Raw genomic sequence first — 16680 nt, forward strand, 5'->3', positions numbered from 1 at the left:
ATCATGTGTGCTCAGCTAATAGTGATTCGGTCACATATCCTAAAATAAACAGAAGTGTTCAAGTACAGCTTTATTTTTAATAAAGAGTTTGGATTTTTCTCTGCACTGTCATTTGATTCCAAGAGCTAATATAGTGCTCGGGCTCTGACTTCTCAGGCTCCTTGTATGGTCTAAAACCCAGACCTATAAGTTCTGCGACTAAACAACCACGTAATCTTAGACCAGTCACCTCTGGACAGCTTTGATGAATGTTAAAAACCTGCCATAGGAGCCAAAATCAGCTTCCCCAACTCTCTGTACATATAAAACAGAACCAAATAATTGGGAGACTTGCTTGCACAGTACTTTTAAACCGAAGTACAGAAGTGATATATTTTTTCATATCGTTTGGAAGACAGACCTAAAAAATAGCTTTGACCTCATTCTCCAGCTTCACTTATCTTTTATTCTTATTTTAACCTAGCCTGACTGTGCATAAGTGTTGATTACAGATTCACAGAGGTTATTTGCTCTAACACAGCATGCTACTGTGCCAACATTTCTTGTCTATTCTAAATCTAAAAACATGCAGCCAAACGTCTGAGTTGCTCTACTCCAGAAATCAAATGTTAGTATCAAAGAAAATACATGAGAAAAAAAAAACAACAAATGAGTCCTTATGGTCTAGATCACAGCTCTGTATTATTTTGATCTTGGTTTCAGCTTGCCTCCTATAATCAGTTCCAAGTCAACCTTTTTTTTTTTTTAATACTGAAGGAGGAAATGCCAAATACGCACATGTAACCTCTGATCTTTAGATGCTGAGCAAAAGCACTATAATCCCAAGGTTTTAAAAAATCACTTAATCTTAGTATTTACTATATTTCAAAAGGAGTGTTTGAAGAGCAGTGGAAAGAAGAAAATGGAAAATGCAAAATCTTTTTATTATGATAGAGAACACTCCCAAACTATTTTATCTGGATCATATAATCTTTAACTCCAGTGCAAACATGCCTTGTTTAAAATACCTCTGGCGATAACTTTCCAATTACTGCTTCCCCAAAACCAACACTTAAATGGAGGGGGATGACTTTGTTTAGCTTTTGCCTTAGCCAGTTCAAAGAACAGTTGTCTAAATCAATGGAGCAAATCCTGCAGCGTACGATGCATTCCCATCTCGCCCCAAGTAAAGCTTCTTGCTACGAAGTACACCCAGACACGCACTTGAGTGTCTGCAACTATACAACAGACACAGTATTAGCCTTCAAAACTCTCTTTAATGAAGAAAAACATGGATGAAATGAAGCAAAATGTGAATGCTGAGGCATAAGAAGCTTTTATTATTTAATTTTTAAACCATGCAAGTCATCCATTTCTTTCACTCACTTGCAACAGTGGGTTGGAGGGCAGGTTTGGGAAATAAGTTTTACTGAAGTGAAAAGTTAGACAGCAGCTTTTCAAGATCTGTCTTTAGGATTGCTGCTGAGCCAACAAGAATTTACTATTGCTTGAAATTTTGAGTTTGCTTACTTCTGATATTTGACGGCTTCAGGGCAGCACACACAAATCAGCTAGACAATACAGTACCTGTGTTCGATGCGTGTGTGAAGGTTATGTCTACATAACCTTGTGCAAACAATTTTAGCAGCCAGTTTTGAAAATGTGTCATCTAAAGCTTAGATAATTACCTCATTTCCATACAGGCAATCAGCTCTCTTAAATAACTTGTGCCCTTTTAGAAGTATTTGGTTCTTGAAATTAATTTTCAGATTGCTACAGCTGTCTGCTTCTAGTCTGGGGCAGATCTCCAGAGGGAAAGGGGGGGAAAAAGGGGCAATGGGGATATGAGAGAGGAAGATGAAGCAAGCCATGAGGGATGAAGAGGGAGCTGCTCAGAGAGAAAGGGTTCATCTTGTATTGTCCATCCTGCTGCCAAAGTGCAGCAGGAGCGAGGAGAGGTTGTTTTGTTTGCTTTAAATTAATAACCTACAGCTTTATACATGAAAACATGGTAGGAGTAAAATAAACAAATAAATTACACGACTCCTTCAAATGTCTTCATGTCCTTTTGCCTTCAGTGAACGCAGAGATTGCCTTTTTCTTTCAGTTCAGATTTAGTGGATCAACAAGTGAAAAAAAAAAGGGTGAATAACATGACATAAAACACTGAAATTTGCTGACATGTTCTTCACAGCAGACATTATCCTTTGACTTACCGGACTCCCGAGTACGACCTCGCACTACTTCACTCCACGGTCCTGCCCCAATGGCATTGAAGGCCTGGATTTGCAGTTCATATTCTGTCCATTCCTCCAGATCTTCAATCGTGTACTCTCTCTCCAGACGGTCATTAATAACCTTCATCAGTGGCGAAGACTGCAGGTCCACTCGCCAAAACTTTATCCTGTAGCCCACTGACTCGGGATTGCCGTTATACTGCGTGTCGGGAAGGGGCTGCCAAATGATGCAAAGAAAAAACATGTTATCGTACGGGCCACATTGCCAAAACTGCCCGAATTACATGCCACGGTTGTCAGAACTCAGGTAAAGTCAAAGCAAAACATATTGGAGGGGTTGATTTTTCTTTACACTTCATGATCTCTAAATGCTTCTGTTGCTTGAGGCATTATTTTCATTTTTTACCTTAATTTTGCACCTAATGGATATATTTGCACAACCGTGCCACTTGCTGCGGGTGTACCAACAAAACTGACACCAACCCAACAAATTCCAGGTCTTTATGATTAATTATGGAAATGAATGATATATTGCTGAACCATACGACAAATGAATCTATTGGGCATTTTTGACTTTTTAATGGAGTCTGCCTACTCATTTATCAGTAGAGATTTATTCTAGTATTCTAGCTCCACAAGCAATTTCAGAGATTAAAGCACAAAGTAATCAGCCCGCTCCAAGAAGTTTTAGAGGGAAAAAAACCCTAACTGCATGATCCCAAGGATGAGGGCGATTCAGCCCTGCACCACTGGCAGAGTTTGCTGTGCATTAACATTTCACAGCTTAGAAGACTACACCCTGCAGGCAAGCAGGGCTAAAAATGTGACCCCTATTCTGTTGGAAAGAAGGAATTCCCTGCTCTCAGGAGGACCCCAGTTCACCTGCAGGTCTTGAAGAGGGAAGATTAAACGTTTTCAAATGCCAGTGATACTAAGCAGGATAAAGGTGAGCTGGGGTCATTTTTGGCCACAGCTTTGCTCCCCCTGCACAGTTTGACTCGCGATAACCAGGCTTCCTGGCAGCCCAGCAGGAAACACACTTTTAAAAGTTTTCAAAGTCTCTAAAAGAACCTTGAGTTAATTTTGATGCGACGTATAGGGGTTTGGATCGAGGTTCTGGGGTTGCAACAGGATCCAAAGGTTTAACAAGGCGGGCACGTTATGCCCTTGGTAAAGCCATGAATTAATTATGTGGGTCCTTTACACATATGGAGGCAACACCTTCAAGTTGAACATTTTAGTCTTTCAAGGATAACAAGCAAGTTCTGTTTCCCATTGAGAAATTGGAATAGTTTTCTTCTGATTGCAGAAAAAAACCCCTCTCGTTTCTAGCCTGATTACAACTTCTGGCCATAGTAAGCTTATGAACAGAAAAGCTAACATTTGGCCAAAAGGAAACCTGTGCTTCATCAACTTCACACTGCGGCAGTCCCAGTGGAAAATTCTCCCTTCCAGGGGAGGAAGAAAACATTTTGGAGCAGGTTAATTGCCAAAAAAACCCATTGTAATAATCCCGCAGGCAACCGAGACCATTGGTGGGGCACAGCCACTCCATCAAGCTCCGCACCCCAGCAGGTAACCATTTGTTTTATCGCATAACGCCGTAACCTTGCCTATGAATACAATCTCCCTGCATGGATCTAATGTGTGGAACTTGGCTGTCTTTGGCTGCATGGTGCTTGCCAGGTGAATGTCAGCAGCTTGTGGGTACCTGCTGGGGGGCAGTTTGACAGCACCCCAACGCAGGAGCCCTCAGAAAGTGCAGCTCGGTAGCAGTGCTATAGATCTGTGTGGATGTGTGTATAGATCTATAGATCTGTGTGGATCTGTGTATAGATCTGTGTGGAACAGGCCTCGGAGCGCGAAACAGCAGAGCCTCCAAAGGCCCCGCGTCCCCTGACGAGGCCGCAGTGGCAGCAGGCAATTCCCGTGATTAATAACACACTTAAGGCGAGGCGCAGCTCGGGGACCATTCCAAAAGCGGGGAATCATTTGGCGCTTGCTCCTTTTGTCACCCGCGAGGGAAGGTTTCCCACCCCCAGGGAAGGTTTCCCCCCGGCCAGGGAAGGTTCCCCCCCACAGCGTCCCCATGGCCGCTCACCACCCAGCGCATCCGCAGGCTGGTCTCGCTGGCCGTGCGCACGCTGGCGCTGCCGGGGGCTGCGTCCGGCGGCGCCTGCAGCGTCCGGATGACGCGGGACGGCTGGCTGAGGGGGCTGGCGCCCGCCACGTTCACCTGCCGCATGCGGAACCTGCCGGCGGCCATGAGGCGGGAAAGGGAGAACACAAACAGTCATTCACCACAGGCCCCAGACGGCCTTCACGTTCGCAATTTCATTTCAATAAAGTAAAAATAACGAGGACAAGCAGATTAGCCTAAGGTCTACAAGCGGTTCAGGTGCTTCAGTGCAAGAAATTCCTGTTGATCATACCGAGTTTGACGAGCTTAGGCCGACAGTAAGTGATTTTCTTTCACGGCGCTTGCATGAGACATTTAGAAAGGTGTTACAATAGCTAACTTGGGATGTTCTCTTTCCCTGTCAATTTTAAAAAATATGTATATATATATACACACATATATTAGTGATAACATTTCCCCTCAATTACAGAATTACAGCTTGAAAGAAGTGGATTCTTCCCTGCGCTGCATTTTCAGTCTTCCTGCGCAAGCGAGATTAAGTTATTTAATAGGGATATGCTTCTCAAAAGATACTCGCCTGCTTGAAACTGTCTCTTCTGCAACTGAATTCCCCACTGGGCCACAAAAGATTTAGAGAAACCTTTTTAAGATGTACAAAATAATTAAGATGTGCTGCATATTTCAGATACTTTCACCTGTCACGAGCATGAAAAGATACTGCAGCTAGAGGCATCCATTTCTTGCCCATAAATACATGACCTGTTCCTATTAAACACTTCATTTTTGGACATAATGACTGAGCTCGGTAAAAGGTTCTCTCTGCTATCATTTATCTACTCTAATCTCCCTAGAAAATGCATGAAAGGAAATACATTAAACAAATACTGTCCTTGATTTCACTCTCAAACATTGGCTCGAAATATAGAAAAAAAAAAGCTGGCTGATAAAGATGCAGTCTGATAATTAGTTCTCATGATTTATCTCCTCAGAGGATAATGACTAAAGCTGACTGCAGGACAACAAATTTGGCATTTGGAAACAACTTTTTAGGTTTCAGAAAATTAGATAAAATAGTTCTAAATTGAAATGAAAACCAAAAAAAAAAAAAACCCTCATTTTTGTGCTTCTGCATGAGAAAGGAAGTACTCTAGACAAAATTCAAGAATCTGCCTTATTATATAAATTACAATGTAAAGATAGAGTTGGAAGCGAGAAAGGCAAAAGTGCCAAGCACTGCAATCTCGATCACTGAGAATGGAACGGGCAAATAAAACCAATACAAGACTCCAGAGAAAGATCAGAGATGTAGCAGTCAAAGAAATAAAAAGTGCAATAAAATACCTCCCTGCTATTTGTTATCCCAGAGACATTTCTCCATGCACCTGAAAGGTGTGCAAGTTATACTCACTTTGTATGTTGAGCTCTGCTACATCTTACACCTACGGCATCTGCTTTTTTGATTGAATAATTGTTAACTTGCAACAGATTTTGAAGAATTCATTGCTGCCTTTTCAACTTTAAGGCTCGCCTGCACGAGGAGAGCAAAAGCCAGCTCCTCAACCTGAAAACAACTTTGCTACAGCTCTATGCTAGAAATCTCAGCTCAGTTTCCACAGTTTTGAAATAGCTTTTAGCATAAATCTTAGCTCTTAAAGTGAGATGCAAAACACTTCAGTGGAGGTTTTGAGAGAAAACTAGCATGTTTGTGGACTTTTGACGAAGAGGGGAAAAAATGTGTGTACCAGCACTGAATTGGCTGAAAGTGATGTGAACTTTACTTTGGCTGCATCCTATTACTCACTAGCTCACAACAGCACACAGGCGAGCCAGGGGAAAATGGACAAAGCTTCTAGGAAGATAACTTAACACTTGCTGCTACATCTCCACGCCAATCAGCCTGTACAGCAGCAATCTATTCCATGAAAACATTTTTCTTTAGCATTGAGCATCTCACATTCTCAAATCTTGTCTATACCAAAAAAATGCATCACTTGAATCACATTGATTTAAAAATCAATCTCATTTAAGTGGGGTGCGCCCCTAATGTAGGTTCACTTCAGTCAGCTTAAGCCTTCCATATATCTGCTTAGCTTAATCTGGTAAATTCTTAAAAGTAAAGGTTTCATCTAAGCCATGTTTCTAAGCTGCATCAATAAAAGTACATTTAAACTGATGTTAACATGTAATTACAAGTTTGCACCAGTTTAACTACAATTGATATGTTGCTGATTGGTGTTACACTGGTGCACCCTTCAGACTGGGAATGTCTCAGGCTATCATTTACTCAGAACATCATCCACTGTGCACTTGGCTTCCCGTTTGTAATGTTATGAACTGTACCTTATGCAAATTCCAATTAACAGTATCAGACAAGTAATTTTAAGTATAAACTATGGAAACAGTGCAACCTTTTCCCTTTTGTTCAGATTACAAAATACAGCCAGCTGTTTCTGATTAGGAAAGCTGTTCCATGGAGCAACTTACTCATTTATTCATGCTACAGTTAATCACCAGCTGTTCTTACCTGTAATGTGTGTAAGGAATGAGGTTTGGTATCTCCAGCATCTGAGCATCAGGTTCATTCTCCACCTCATGGAGATTCACCCACTCTTCTTCATCACCCAGAACACCAACCTGTACATGGGGAATAAAAGGAATAAATGCAAACCCAACAATAAAATACCCACATTTGCAATCTGAGTCATCTCCACAGTCAAAGGGCCAATACATTTATATACATAGCAGGTAGTGAATATTTGTTTTTAAAGGAAAAGATCTTGCCTATTCCCCTTAGTGAGTTAACAGCTGTGAATTTGTCAAATCCTTTTTTAACCTGCTAACCTCATTTACTCCCACAGACTCCTATGGCAGCAAATTCCAGAAGCTCATGACCCACAGTGTGAAGAACTGCTTTCTTTAAACTTTTTAAAATAGATCCCTTGGGAATTTGATGGCGGATACTAGTTATGCATAGACACTGTCAAGGCACGTGATAGGCAACATAGGCTGCTATATCTAACATTTCCCCAAGTACTTCAAATAGAAAAACCAGTTTCATTCACTCTTTTTTTCCCCCTTTCCCCTCCAGGAGAAGAAGCCTGATTTATTTATAGATGTTTTAGTACTTTGCTCACCCAGGAGCTGCTGTGCTGCATATTTATGCTTGTGCATGAAGAAATGACACAAGGAAAATTAGGCCAAAGACGTAAGTTGTGCCTTGCTTTGAGAGAGGGATCTGCTGTGATCTCTTGAGCAGAGGACGGCTTCCATGGAGGGCTGTGCTTGCAAAGGCCTTTCAGCCTGATGGGTATCAGGGCCACACACCAAAGAGCTTATAAAATAGATGGCACTGCAGATTACGGCCCTTTCAAGACTCCCAACCCCAACTGTGCTATAGAAATTTTAGTAAAGTTCATAGATACAGAGGCTTAATTAATCAGCAACTCACACAGGTTTGCAAGGTAAAACAGAGCAGCCCCAAACCGAACCGCAGAACAAAGAGACGATAAAGGGAATTTTCTGAAAGAGCCACTGAACAAAGAAAGGAGGAGGGGATTGATTTTCAGTCACAGACACACGAATACTTCCTGATTAAAAGAGCTTCTGATTAATTTTGTAGAAAGACTTTAGTAAATGGTTATTTTTGCAAAACTCCTCGCTCTTAGCAGCGACACCTCAAAGCTGTTGTACAGCAACAATCCATTGTGTTTTCAGAGGCTGCAAATAATTTCCAGCAGTGAGCTAGAGTCCCCTTTTTTACATTTGAAGAACAGCAAGAGCTTTTTTTAAAAAAAAAAAAAAAAAAAAAAAAACAACAACAACAACAACAAAAAACACCGACCACAGGTTTCAATGACTATGCAGCAGCAGGCAGGTCATTAATACACATTAAGGACCACATGGTTCAGACCCACAGGGCTTGGAACAATTGCCACGGACTCAAGCTTGAGAGGTGTCCAGAACCTCCTCCTCTTTTGCAGCTATGTATTTACCAGCTGGCTGAGAACATGGAAATACTGAGAATCTTTCACTGACAGAGAAGCAACAAAAGCTCCTCTGTGCCCAAGATGATGGCAAGCCCCTAACAAGCTATGCCAGGAGACAGCTTTCTATTTTCCATCATCCCTGTTAAGGATGATTAGTGCAGCAGATCCCACTGCACCCGGCATGTTGGTCCTTGCCACACTCAAGCTGGCACCCAAGGAAGGTGGAAGTCACAGGCCAACTGGCAGCGTAGACGGTCACAATTTCCATCTTCAAGATCCATTTGCTACCATGCTGCCAATGATGGGGTCATAGCCATCTATACATCTCAGCAAAACTTTATGAAAAATAGATGAGAAATTTGCTAGAGTTGAAACTCGCTAATGCCTTGTAATGTTTCCTGGATCTAGTGCTAGCACTTGGGAAACTTCAGCTTAAAGGATTTGTTCTGAAATCAGCACTGTAACTTCAGCGCCTGCTCCCACAAGAAGGATTTTCCAAAGCTGTTCCAAAGTGAATGGCTTCTGGCTCTTGTGGCCAAGCAATGGTCACTGCTGTGCTCACTGCTAATCAGAAGAGGACCCATTTATTAGCAATAAGCTCAGAAATGAGGCTTGGAAGAGAACCTTCAGTGACGGACTTCCATATTTTTACTATGCAGGATCTCTTTTAGATTCTAAGTTTTGGACTCCTGCTTTCTGCTGGAGCGCTCTCATGTCAGATCAGAGGAAACTTATCAGCTGCAAAACTCAGAGTGCAAAAGAACCCCCAGGAGGCAGAAAGCACTACGGGCAGTGGCGAAGATAAGAGAGTCCTCAGTGGGGCCAGAAAGTCCTCTCTGAACAGCTCTGTACAGAAAACCCTCTATTTTGAGACTTATTTCTTACCACTATTTTTTGGATAACAGCATAAGCAAACTTAGAGAAGGGCTGTGCTCAACAGATGCACAGACATTTATTGTTTTAGGAGAACACCAACTGCTTTAAAAAGATTTCAATAAAAAACTACGAAAATTTGTAAGGAAAAATCATCTGCCTGTGTCTTCTTATATAAGACGGCGAAGTTTGCTTCGAAGAAGTACTAACTGCAGCAAAGGGAAATACAATGTTTCTGTACATTATAGAGGCTTCTCATGTTCAAGGCATGTCAGAGTTTTCATTACAGAGGTTATAACTCAGGGATTTGAAGTCGCTTTGGGATGAAATTTGGTACACAGGTTGTCACCCTAGGGGCATTTTTTTTTCTTACAAAAGAGTACTTAAATTGATTCAGTCACTTTTGATTTAAAGATTAGTGAAAGCATAAAACTGTCAGAGCTTCAGACACTTTATTTACCTGCTCTGATGTGAAAATGACATCAAGAGAATCACCTGGCACAACGGATGATTTCTAACAGGGCCGCTGACTTAACCCACAAAGATGAATAAATGCCTGGTTAAAGTTACAATGCCTTTTCCAACTCACTGCTTTATGAATAATATAATAATAATAATTTAAATGCTTTACTGCTTTGAAATTCCCTTTCCAATTCTGCTACTGTTCACTGTAATATTCACAAGAAATTTCTCTCGAAGCAGATTAATTCTTTAATTCTGTAAAGTATATTCTGTGTATACTACCCACAGCTCCGTGGCTTGCACTACCTCCTCGTAGGTGACCTGCTGCCTTCGCACAGGTCTTGTGCTGCCTGTGCAACAACATTAATCACTGGAAAATCAAACTCAGCAGCATTAGCCCAGCTTCACTGAGCAGCTGCTGGAACTCTGGATGTGGTGGGCAAAACAACTACCAAGGCACCGTAATGATTATATCGTTTACCTATTAGTCCTGACAAAACCCCAGGAAAAATTAAGCAAGGAAAAAAAATCAACTGAAACTGGATAGCAGCACAGAGGAAGCGCAAACACGAAACCACATGAGCAGCAGCTGGGATTCATAGGCATTTGTGGTTGCAAATTGCCAAGAAAATGACTACAATATGTAGAATATCGATGAACTGAATCTGAAAGTTCAGGATAACCTGTGCTCACAACAAGGACGTCCGGGTACTATTTGGGAATGAAAGTGTTACCCAAGAGTGTCAAGGCCATAAGACATCTACTGCTGGACATTCTGAACAAGCATCAGCAAAACCGTAATTGTGCATCAGACTCTCTTCCCTCTGCATTATACTGAATTTAATGGAAAAGCAATCCTATATTTAAATGGCACCAGGACTTTTTTGCAGTTCTTTGGGAATCCAGTCTGCTCCACTCCGCTGGGTGTAGATGTAAAGATGGAAAAGAAACGGGCTAACAACTTTTAAGAAATCTCTTCAGAAGTAAATAACGTAGCTTCACTAGAAACACAGGGATGGAATGGCAACCCCTGTAAATCAGGCCTCAAAACTTTAAAGATCTGATTCTCTCTCAACTTCACGGACATAAATCAGAATTAGTTCCACAACAGCTCCAGCAAATTTGCACCACAGCACAGAAAGCAGAAGCCAAGGCCAGATGTCCAAAATTTCATGTAAACTGGAATTCCCAGCTGTGTTTTTCATCCAAATTGCTCAGACTTCAAAAATGGCACTTAGCCAAAATGGAGTACTTGTTAGATTTTCTGGATCTGCCCTTATTAACTAAGCCTTGTACCACGTAAAGGAACAAAGAAGAAAAAAGTGATGGTTGGAAGTTGATTCTGCATATGAGTATAAAACACAAGAAGGCGCATGTAAATGGTACAAAATGTACCAACTTGTTCACAACAATGCCATTACCAAGTGAAGCGATTGTATCAACACATCTAAGTGGTGATGGCAATTGAAGAAGTCCAACATTTGGTTTTAAAAACAGATTATATTATTTATGAAGATCTGTGGATGGAAAGGAAGAAGCACAGCTTATCTGTCAGGAAAACAAATGAGGAATCCATAACACCTCCAAAGCACAATGACAGCAACCGAGGGGGACACCGTTTACAGCTGATGAAGAAAAGAATTCATCCTACTCATATCTAGAGACCTGGATGGAAAACCTTAGCACATCCCATTATAAGATAGCACAAATACACTCAAATCTTATGAACAACAGCATTGTTATTGTCCATTGTAACTCTTCTATAGTTCTGCTCTGTGACTTAGGAGGTAATAACTCCAGGTTTGCATGTAGTTTGAAAATGCATGAAATAGAATCAAAATCCAGGTTTTAAAAAACTAGACTTAAGCTCTGGTGAATGTGCCGCTGAAGTGCCTCTGGTATTCTTCTGAATGTATGCAAAGCTACTTTACAAAAAAACTAAGAATTATTTAAAGGATAAGCATTCTTGCACACATATATATTATATAGAGTATTTTTCCTCTGCCTGTGAAAAAAGCTTACAATATTCATATCACTTGGTCTCTCACAGGTTGTTGCACAGGCATTTCTCACTTACGCCCCTCAAACTCACACATTTCAACCCTTCCAGGACTCTATGAAAAGTTGGCCCAAGCCATTTACTGAATAGATTTGATCCAAAGCTGATGAAAAACTGGGATCCAAACAGGATTGCCTATTTAGATCCCTTTTAATTGATCAGAAACTTCATTATGAGCCTTTTGTCAAGGATATACCTGGCCTTCAACTATCCACTTGGAGATGGAGGTTTTGCCGTCGTACCCTGGCCGGAACTGAAGTGTAGCTGAGCGAGGACTGATGTTGGAAATGACCAAGTTGGATGGAGCGCCTGGGAGCTCTGAAGAAACAGGAACGTAAGTGAGAGGCAGAAAGACTTTTGGTTTAAGACTCAGTAACACAGGTTGGCATTCAGCATCGTAGTATATAAAATATTTTTCTAACAATTCTACTAGGGGAAATATATATGGCATTTTTCCATCTTTGCTAAATATAGTATTCCTCTTTCAGCTGCACTGAGCATAAACAAAACTGTACAGAACAAAAGTGAAAAGAGAATTACAGATGCTATTTCAGAAAAGTTGCCTAACAAAGACAGAGAGCAGTGGCTCAAGCAGGAAAGGTAGTTCCCAACTCCAGATCTGCTAAATCAGTTGTCCAGTCACTCAGTCTCTGTAGTCTCTCTCCCTACAATTAAATGACATTAATATTTTCCTGCTTCCTTAGGTATACAGAACTTTAAAATAGTAACAACTATAAAAGATTGAGATTTTCCATGGATTCTTCCAAAGCCTTATTTTTTTTTTTTAAAGTTGACTCAGGCTTCCTTCTTATGTTGCTTTATAAACATCAACAGATTCTGTATGGTATCCACTTTAGCACTTTATTTGTTCCTTCTGTCATTCCTACAACATTTTTTTTTTCCAACGTAAATCAAACAGCCTCAACTTCTTGGCAATTTCAGAGAGCGTTTCATACTAATTTTTATAATGTCTTTTAAGAATGAAGTTGCAATTCCGTTGTACGGAATTTCAATGCTTGATGAATAAACCTGTTTTCATTATTACTGAAGTCATTCACAACCTTCAGGAATACAGTCACGTTTGATTCTGTTCCGTGCAGCTTTACCAACCTGGGGGCACACCAGACGAGATGGTGGAGGAAGTGACCCATCCGCTCCCTTTGGCGGTCACAGCTGCCACCTCTATCGTGTAGGTGGTGAGAGATGAGAGCCCCGTAATCTTGTACTCGAGAGTCGTGTTGCTTAATGCGCGGGCAAGGCGGGTTTCATTCCTGCCATACACCTCCCAGGAGATCTGGTAGCCTGGAAAACAATTACCGGGGAGTCAGGGGGCTGTAGCAGCAGTTAGGTCTAGTTTTTCTTCAAAAACACAATTATGCAATTGCTCAGACACTGGATAAATTGCTGCTTCGGCAAGATTTGTTCATGGTCAATGGTGCTATGACTTGCTTCTTACTCTGTTCTGATATGGAAACCTTTTATAGACAGAAAAACAAAAGTTCGTGTTAGTATTAGCTAGAATACTCAAGTATTTTTCTAATGCTACTAATATCTACTGAGCAGTTGATAGAGGTACCCACGGGATATCATCTACTCATCACATTACAGGTGCGAGAGGATGCAGACTCACAACAGTCCATCTCTTTCTTTCAATGACTATACAGTGCACTCAAAATAATTAGCAATAGTTAGCAATCCTGGGAATAATCTCGCTCAGAAGAAAGGGCTTTCATTCTGTGAACTCTATAAATAGGAAGAAACACTGGGAAACAAAACATCTTCTCACCAGCTGGAATATCTGATTAAAGGCCAACCTGCACTTAGTAGGGCTACTCCTTTTCTAGGCTGGAGCAGCCATCACTGTTATACATCTAGAAATACTTACAAATCAAACAAAAATGCTCAAGCAGGAACATTGCGGGAATCTTCTAGGAACTGAAAAACCTCTACTCCCCATTGCTTGTTCCTCACACAAACCCTTTGCAGGGTGAATCATTATCTTGTCTTTCAAAACCATCACGCAGCCAATCTATTGTCCACAACTGCACTCACTCTGACCTCCATATTATTCTTATATCATAACCAAGTTCTAATACCCTTCTCTTTTTATCACTTTTATAACCGTTTGCCTTCCAAGAACTTTTGAAACTCTATACAGTCTGATTTGCTCAATTTTGCCTCCAAATCTGCTTGTTCTCCTCCTGCCTGTTCCTACTTTATTCTCTTTGAACCCATCTGAACCTTACTGTGCCATTCTCCAGAGAACTTGTCTGAAAAGTTTGCTTGATTGCCACTTCCTTTGTGATTTGGCTCTAGGGAAAAAATACACATAGCTCCTGAATACCTATGAAATAGCAGTGAGTGAAAAGGACTAACAGAAAGAAACCCTGTGGAACAAACTGCACGTGCAGCAAGCCGGCTAGTGAAACTCCCTCCTGGGTTCCCATCATCTCAGATGAGGAATTCAGACCAGTTGGAGGTTTTTCTTGGTTTTCCTCTTGCCTTTTTTTTTTTTTTTTCTTAACCATGATAAACTGATTAACATATACAAATTGAAACAGCAAAACACCTTCTGGTATCGACCAACAGGGAAGCATCATCTGAGGAGCTGAAGGCATGGTCAGCCAAACACTGCAACACGGTTTGAAGGGTGTGAAACGTTATCCTCCCTGTGGTGTCAGCTACCATCACGGACAGCATGGCCACTAACCTGCCTTTGCATGAAAATGGGCTTGGAGAATTCACACAGTCACTAATTACATTTCAGGTGATGGGCAATATTAAACAGATGAAGGGGGACACTCCCTTAAACCATCTCAACTACTCTGCAACCACGTGTTCGCCTGCACACTCCCAAGGGAAACGGGAAACAAAAACTCTTGGGAGGTTATTCTGGAATCAGCTTTAAGTGTTTGAAAAGCCCTCTCTGCAAGGAGGGAATTAATTAAATCAGCAGTTTTCCAGTGTCTCAGACACACTGCGTTGTTCCAGTGCTGTCTGTGAAAGGCTTGAGAATCATTTACTGGAGATGGCTGTTTGGGCAGAACACACAAGATTACAACCTGATGGAAGATTACAGGAAAACTTAAAGACTCTTTTGACTTTATTACTCGCAGGTGAACAGAAAGCTACAGGAAGACTCTCCACTTCATTAGACACTCAGTGAAGAGTTGGAAGGAGCTGTAAACAGAACGACCATCACAGACACCTATTTCTTTGAAGAGCTAAAGGAGTGATGCTTGCTACAGAGGGTCCAAGGAAGCTGCAGACACATGTGGCTCCCCTTCCCAACCTGTGGCATGGCAACACGTCTGTGCCTGGTCTCAGTCGGACCAGAGCCTGGGCTAACGCTGAGCAGTGGCTGCTCGGGGACCTGAGGGGCCATGGACAACCCTGCGCCCACTCCAAACCCTGTACGACATCTGGGAGAGAAAGGAAGAAATTTCCTCTCAGAATAAAACAAAGTTGTTCAAAAAATAAATAGCTAGAAGGAAAGCAGGTGAGTGTAATGCTCCTCCTACCTGCTTGTGGCTTACAAATGAGTTTCACGGACTGGGCAGTCTGGATTGAGAGAGCTTCTCTCCCACCTAGATAAGCTTGGATACACATCACATTTTGGTGATTACTGTCTGAGTATTTTCTGCTTTCTCTGTTTTGGCCACAGTGATGAGACCCAGCTTTCCTACCATTATGTACAGATTCTCTCTGTATGTATTTACTGAAGAAACATTCACCAGGAAGAACATCCCAAGCTCCCAGGTGAACTGAAGATGAGGCAAAGCAGCAGCACTTACTGTGGCTATTCCAGTCCTCAAGGCACAGTTAAACAGTAATCCTATAAAAATGCGAACAGCACATACATACATACATACCAAAGAGGTACAAACCAAAACATAATCATGCATAACAAAAGCAGATGAAAAAATGTGGAAGGAAAGGAGCAACATGAGCAGTGCCCCCAGGTAGTACTTGAGCCACAATGACTGACAGATGGGTCGAACTCTGGGACATGTGGTTGGGAAAAATGTGCTGTTTTACAGCCATGAGGTCTGCACGGGGAGGTCTAGCAGGCTTGAGAAGAGGAGGTTTCCTCTGGTGTTGGTGTGAGGGAGAAGAGGGTAGGTGCTGCAGAGCCTTCATCTGCACGCCGGCACTTCACCTGCTCCATAAACCACTGCCTAACGCAAACTAATGACCAGAGGAGTTTCAGAAATATTTTCTGTTGATCTGGAGTAAATTCTCTACAAGAGAGCAGTGCACCTAATCACAAACTGTCCGTCTACATCCAGGCCCTCATAAATCAGAGTTTGCGGAGAGAAAGGATGATGCGGAAACTCGCAGCGAGAGTAATGGGCAATTCACGCGAGCGGGCTGCCTGCCCACAGCACCCCCGCTTCCCAACCCTTAATTCTGGGGCACGGAACAAGGAGCTGCGGTAAAGATATCACTGAGCAGAAGGGATGAAGCAACGCGCTCACATTTCCCTGTATAAACCTCTGAGCTACTCAGAGGAATGAACAATTTTCCTCTTGTTTTCTTCTAGCCCAAGAGCTATGTGCACTGATGAGGAAAAATTCCCTCTCCATAAACCTTGCTGGGTGTTTTTGCACCTGTATTTCTTCATGAGCAAGAGAGAGGCTTGAATTCATTCTTTTTAAGACAATTTCTCCCATTATCAGCCAGCCCATGGTCCCGGCTCAGCAGAGGAGGAGGGGGCAGCCTCTTCCTCCTCGAGATGCAGCAACACTAAACACACAGTTAACAGCTTTGCAGGGGCAGATTGCCAATTGCTGGGGTAATCAGGGACTTCTCTCAATGCAACACTGAAGCATTCAGTATCTCACATATAATTTGATATTTGTATAGCCCCTTTTACACCAGGGGAACCTACAAGGCTTTACACATGGTGTTGGGTCAGGATATTAACGGTTGGTATTAAAACAG

General features: G+C 41.9%; 1 protein-coding gene across 2 annotated transcripts in view; it reads right to left on the reverse strand.

The window, feature by feature from the left end:
* The window catches only part of SDK1 (sidekick cell adhesion molecule 1), a 332432-nt gene that overhangs the window by 71722 nt on the left and 244030 nt on the right, over positions 1-16680 (reverse strand). For both annotated transcript variants that reach the window (XM_026054081.1, XM_026054080.1), the window contains 5 exons: positions 12847-13038; positions 11933-12054; positions 6881-6990; positions 4318-4468; positions 2196-2433 (listed from right to left, as the gene is read on the reverse strand). In XM_026054081.1, the coding sequence (XP_025909866.1) occupies positions 2196-2433; positions 4318-4468; positions 6881-6990; positions 11933-12054; positions 12847-13038 (813 nt within the window). The remainder of the gene's footprint in view (positions 1-2195; positions 2434-4317; positions 4469-6880; positions 6991-11932; positions 12055-12846; positions 13039-16680) is intronic.

This window comes from Nothoprocta perdicaria, unplaced genomic scaffold, assembly GCF_003342845.1.
Source record: "Nothoprocta perdicaria isolate Ctin4 unplaced genomic scaffold, notPer1 scaffold_12, whole genome shotgun sequence".
Taxonomy (NCBI): domain Eukaryota; kingdom Metazoa; phylum Chordata; class Aves; order Tinamiformes; family Tinamidae; genus Nothoprocta; species Nothoprocta perdicaria.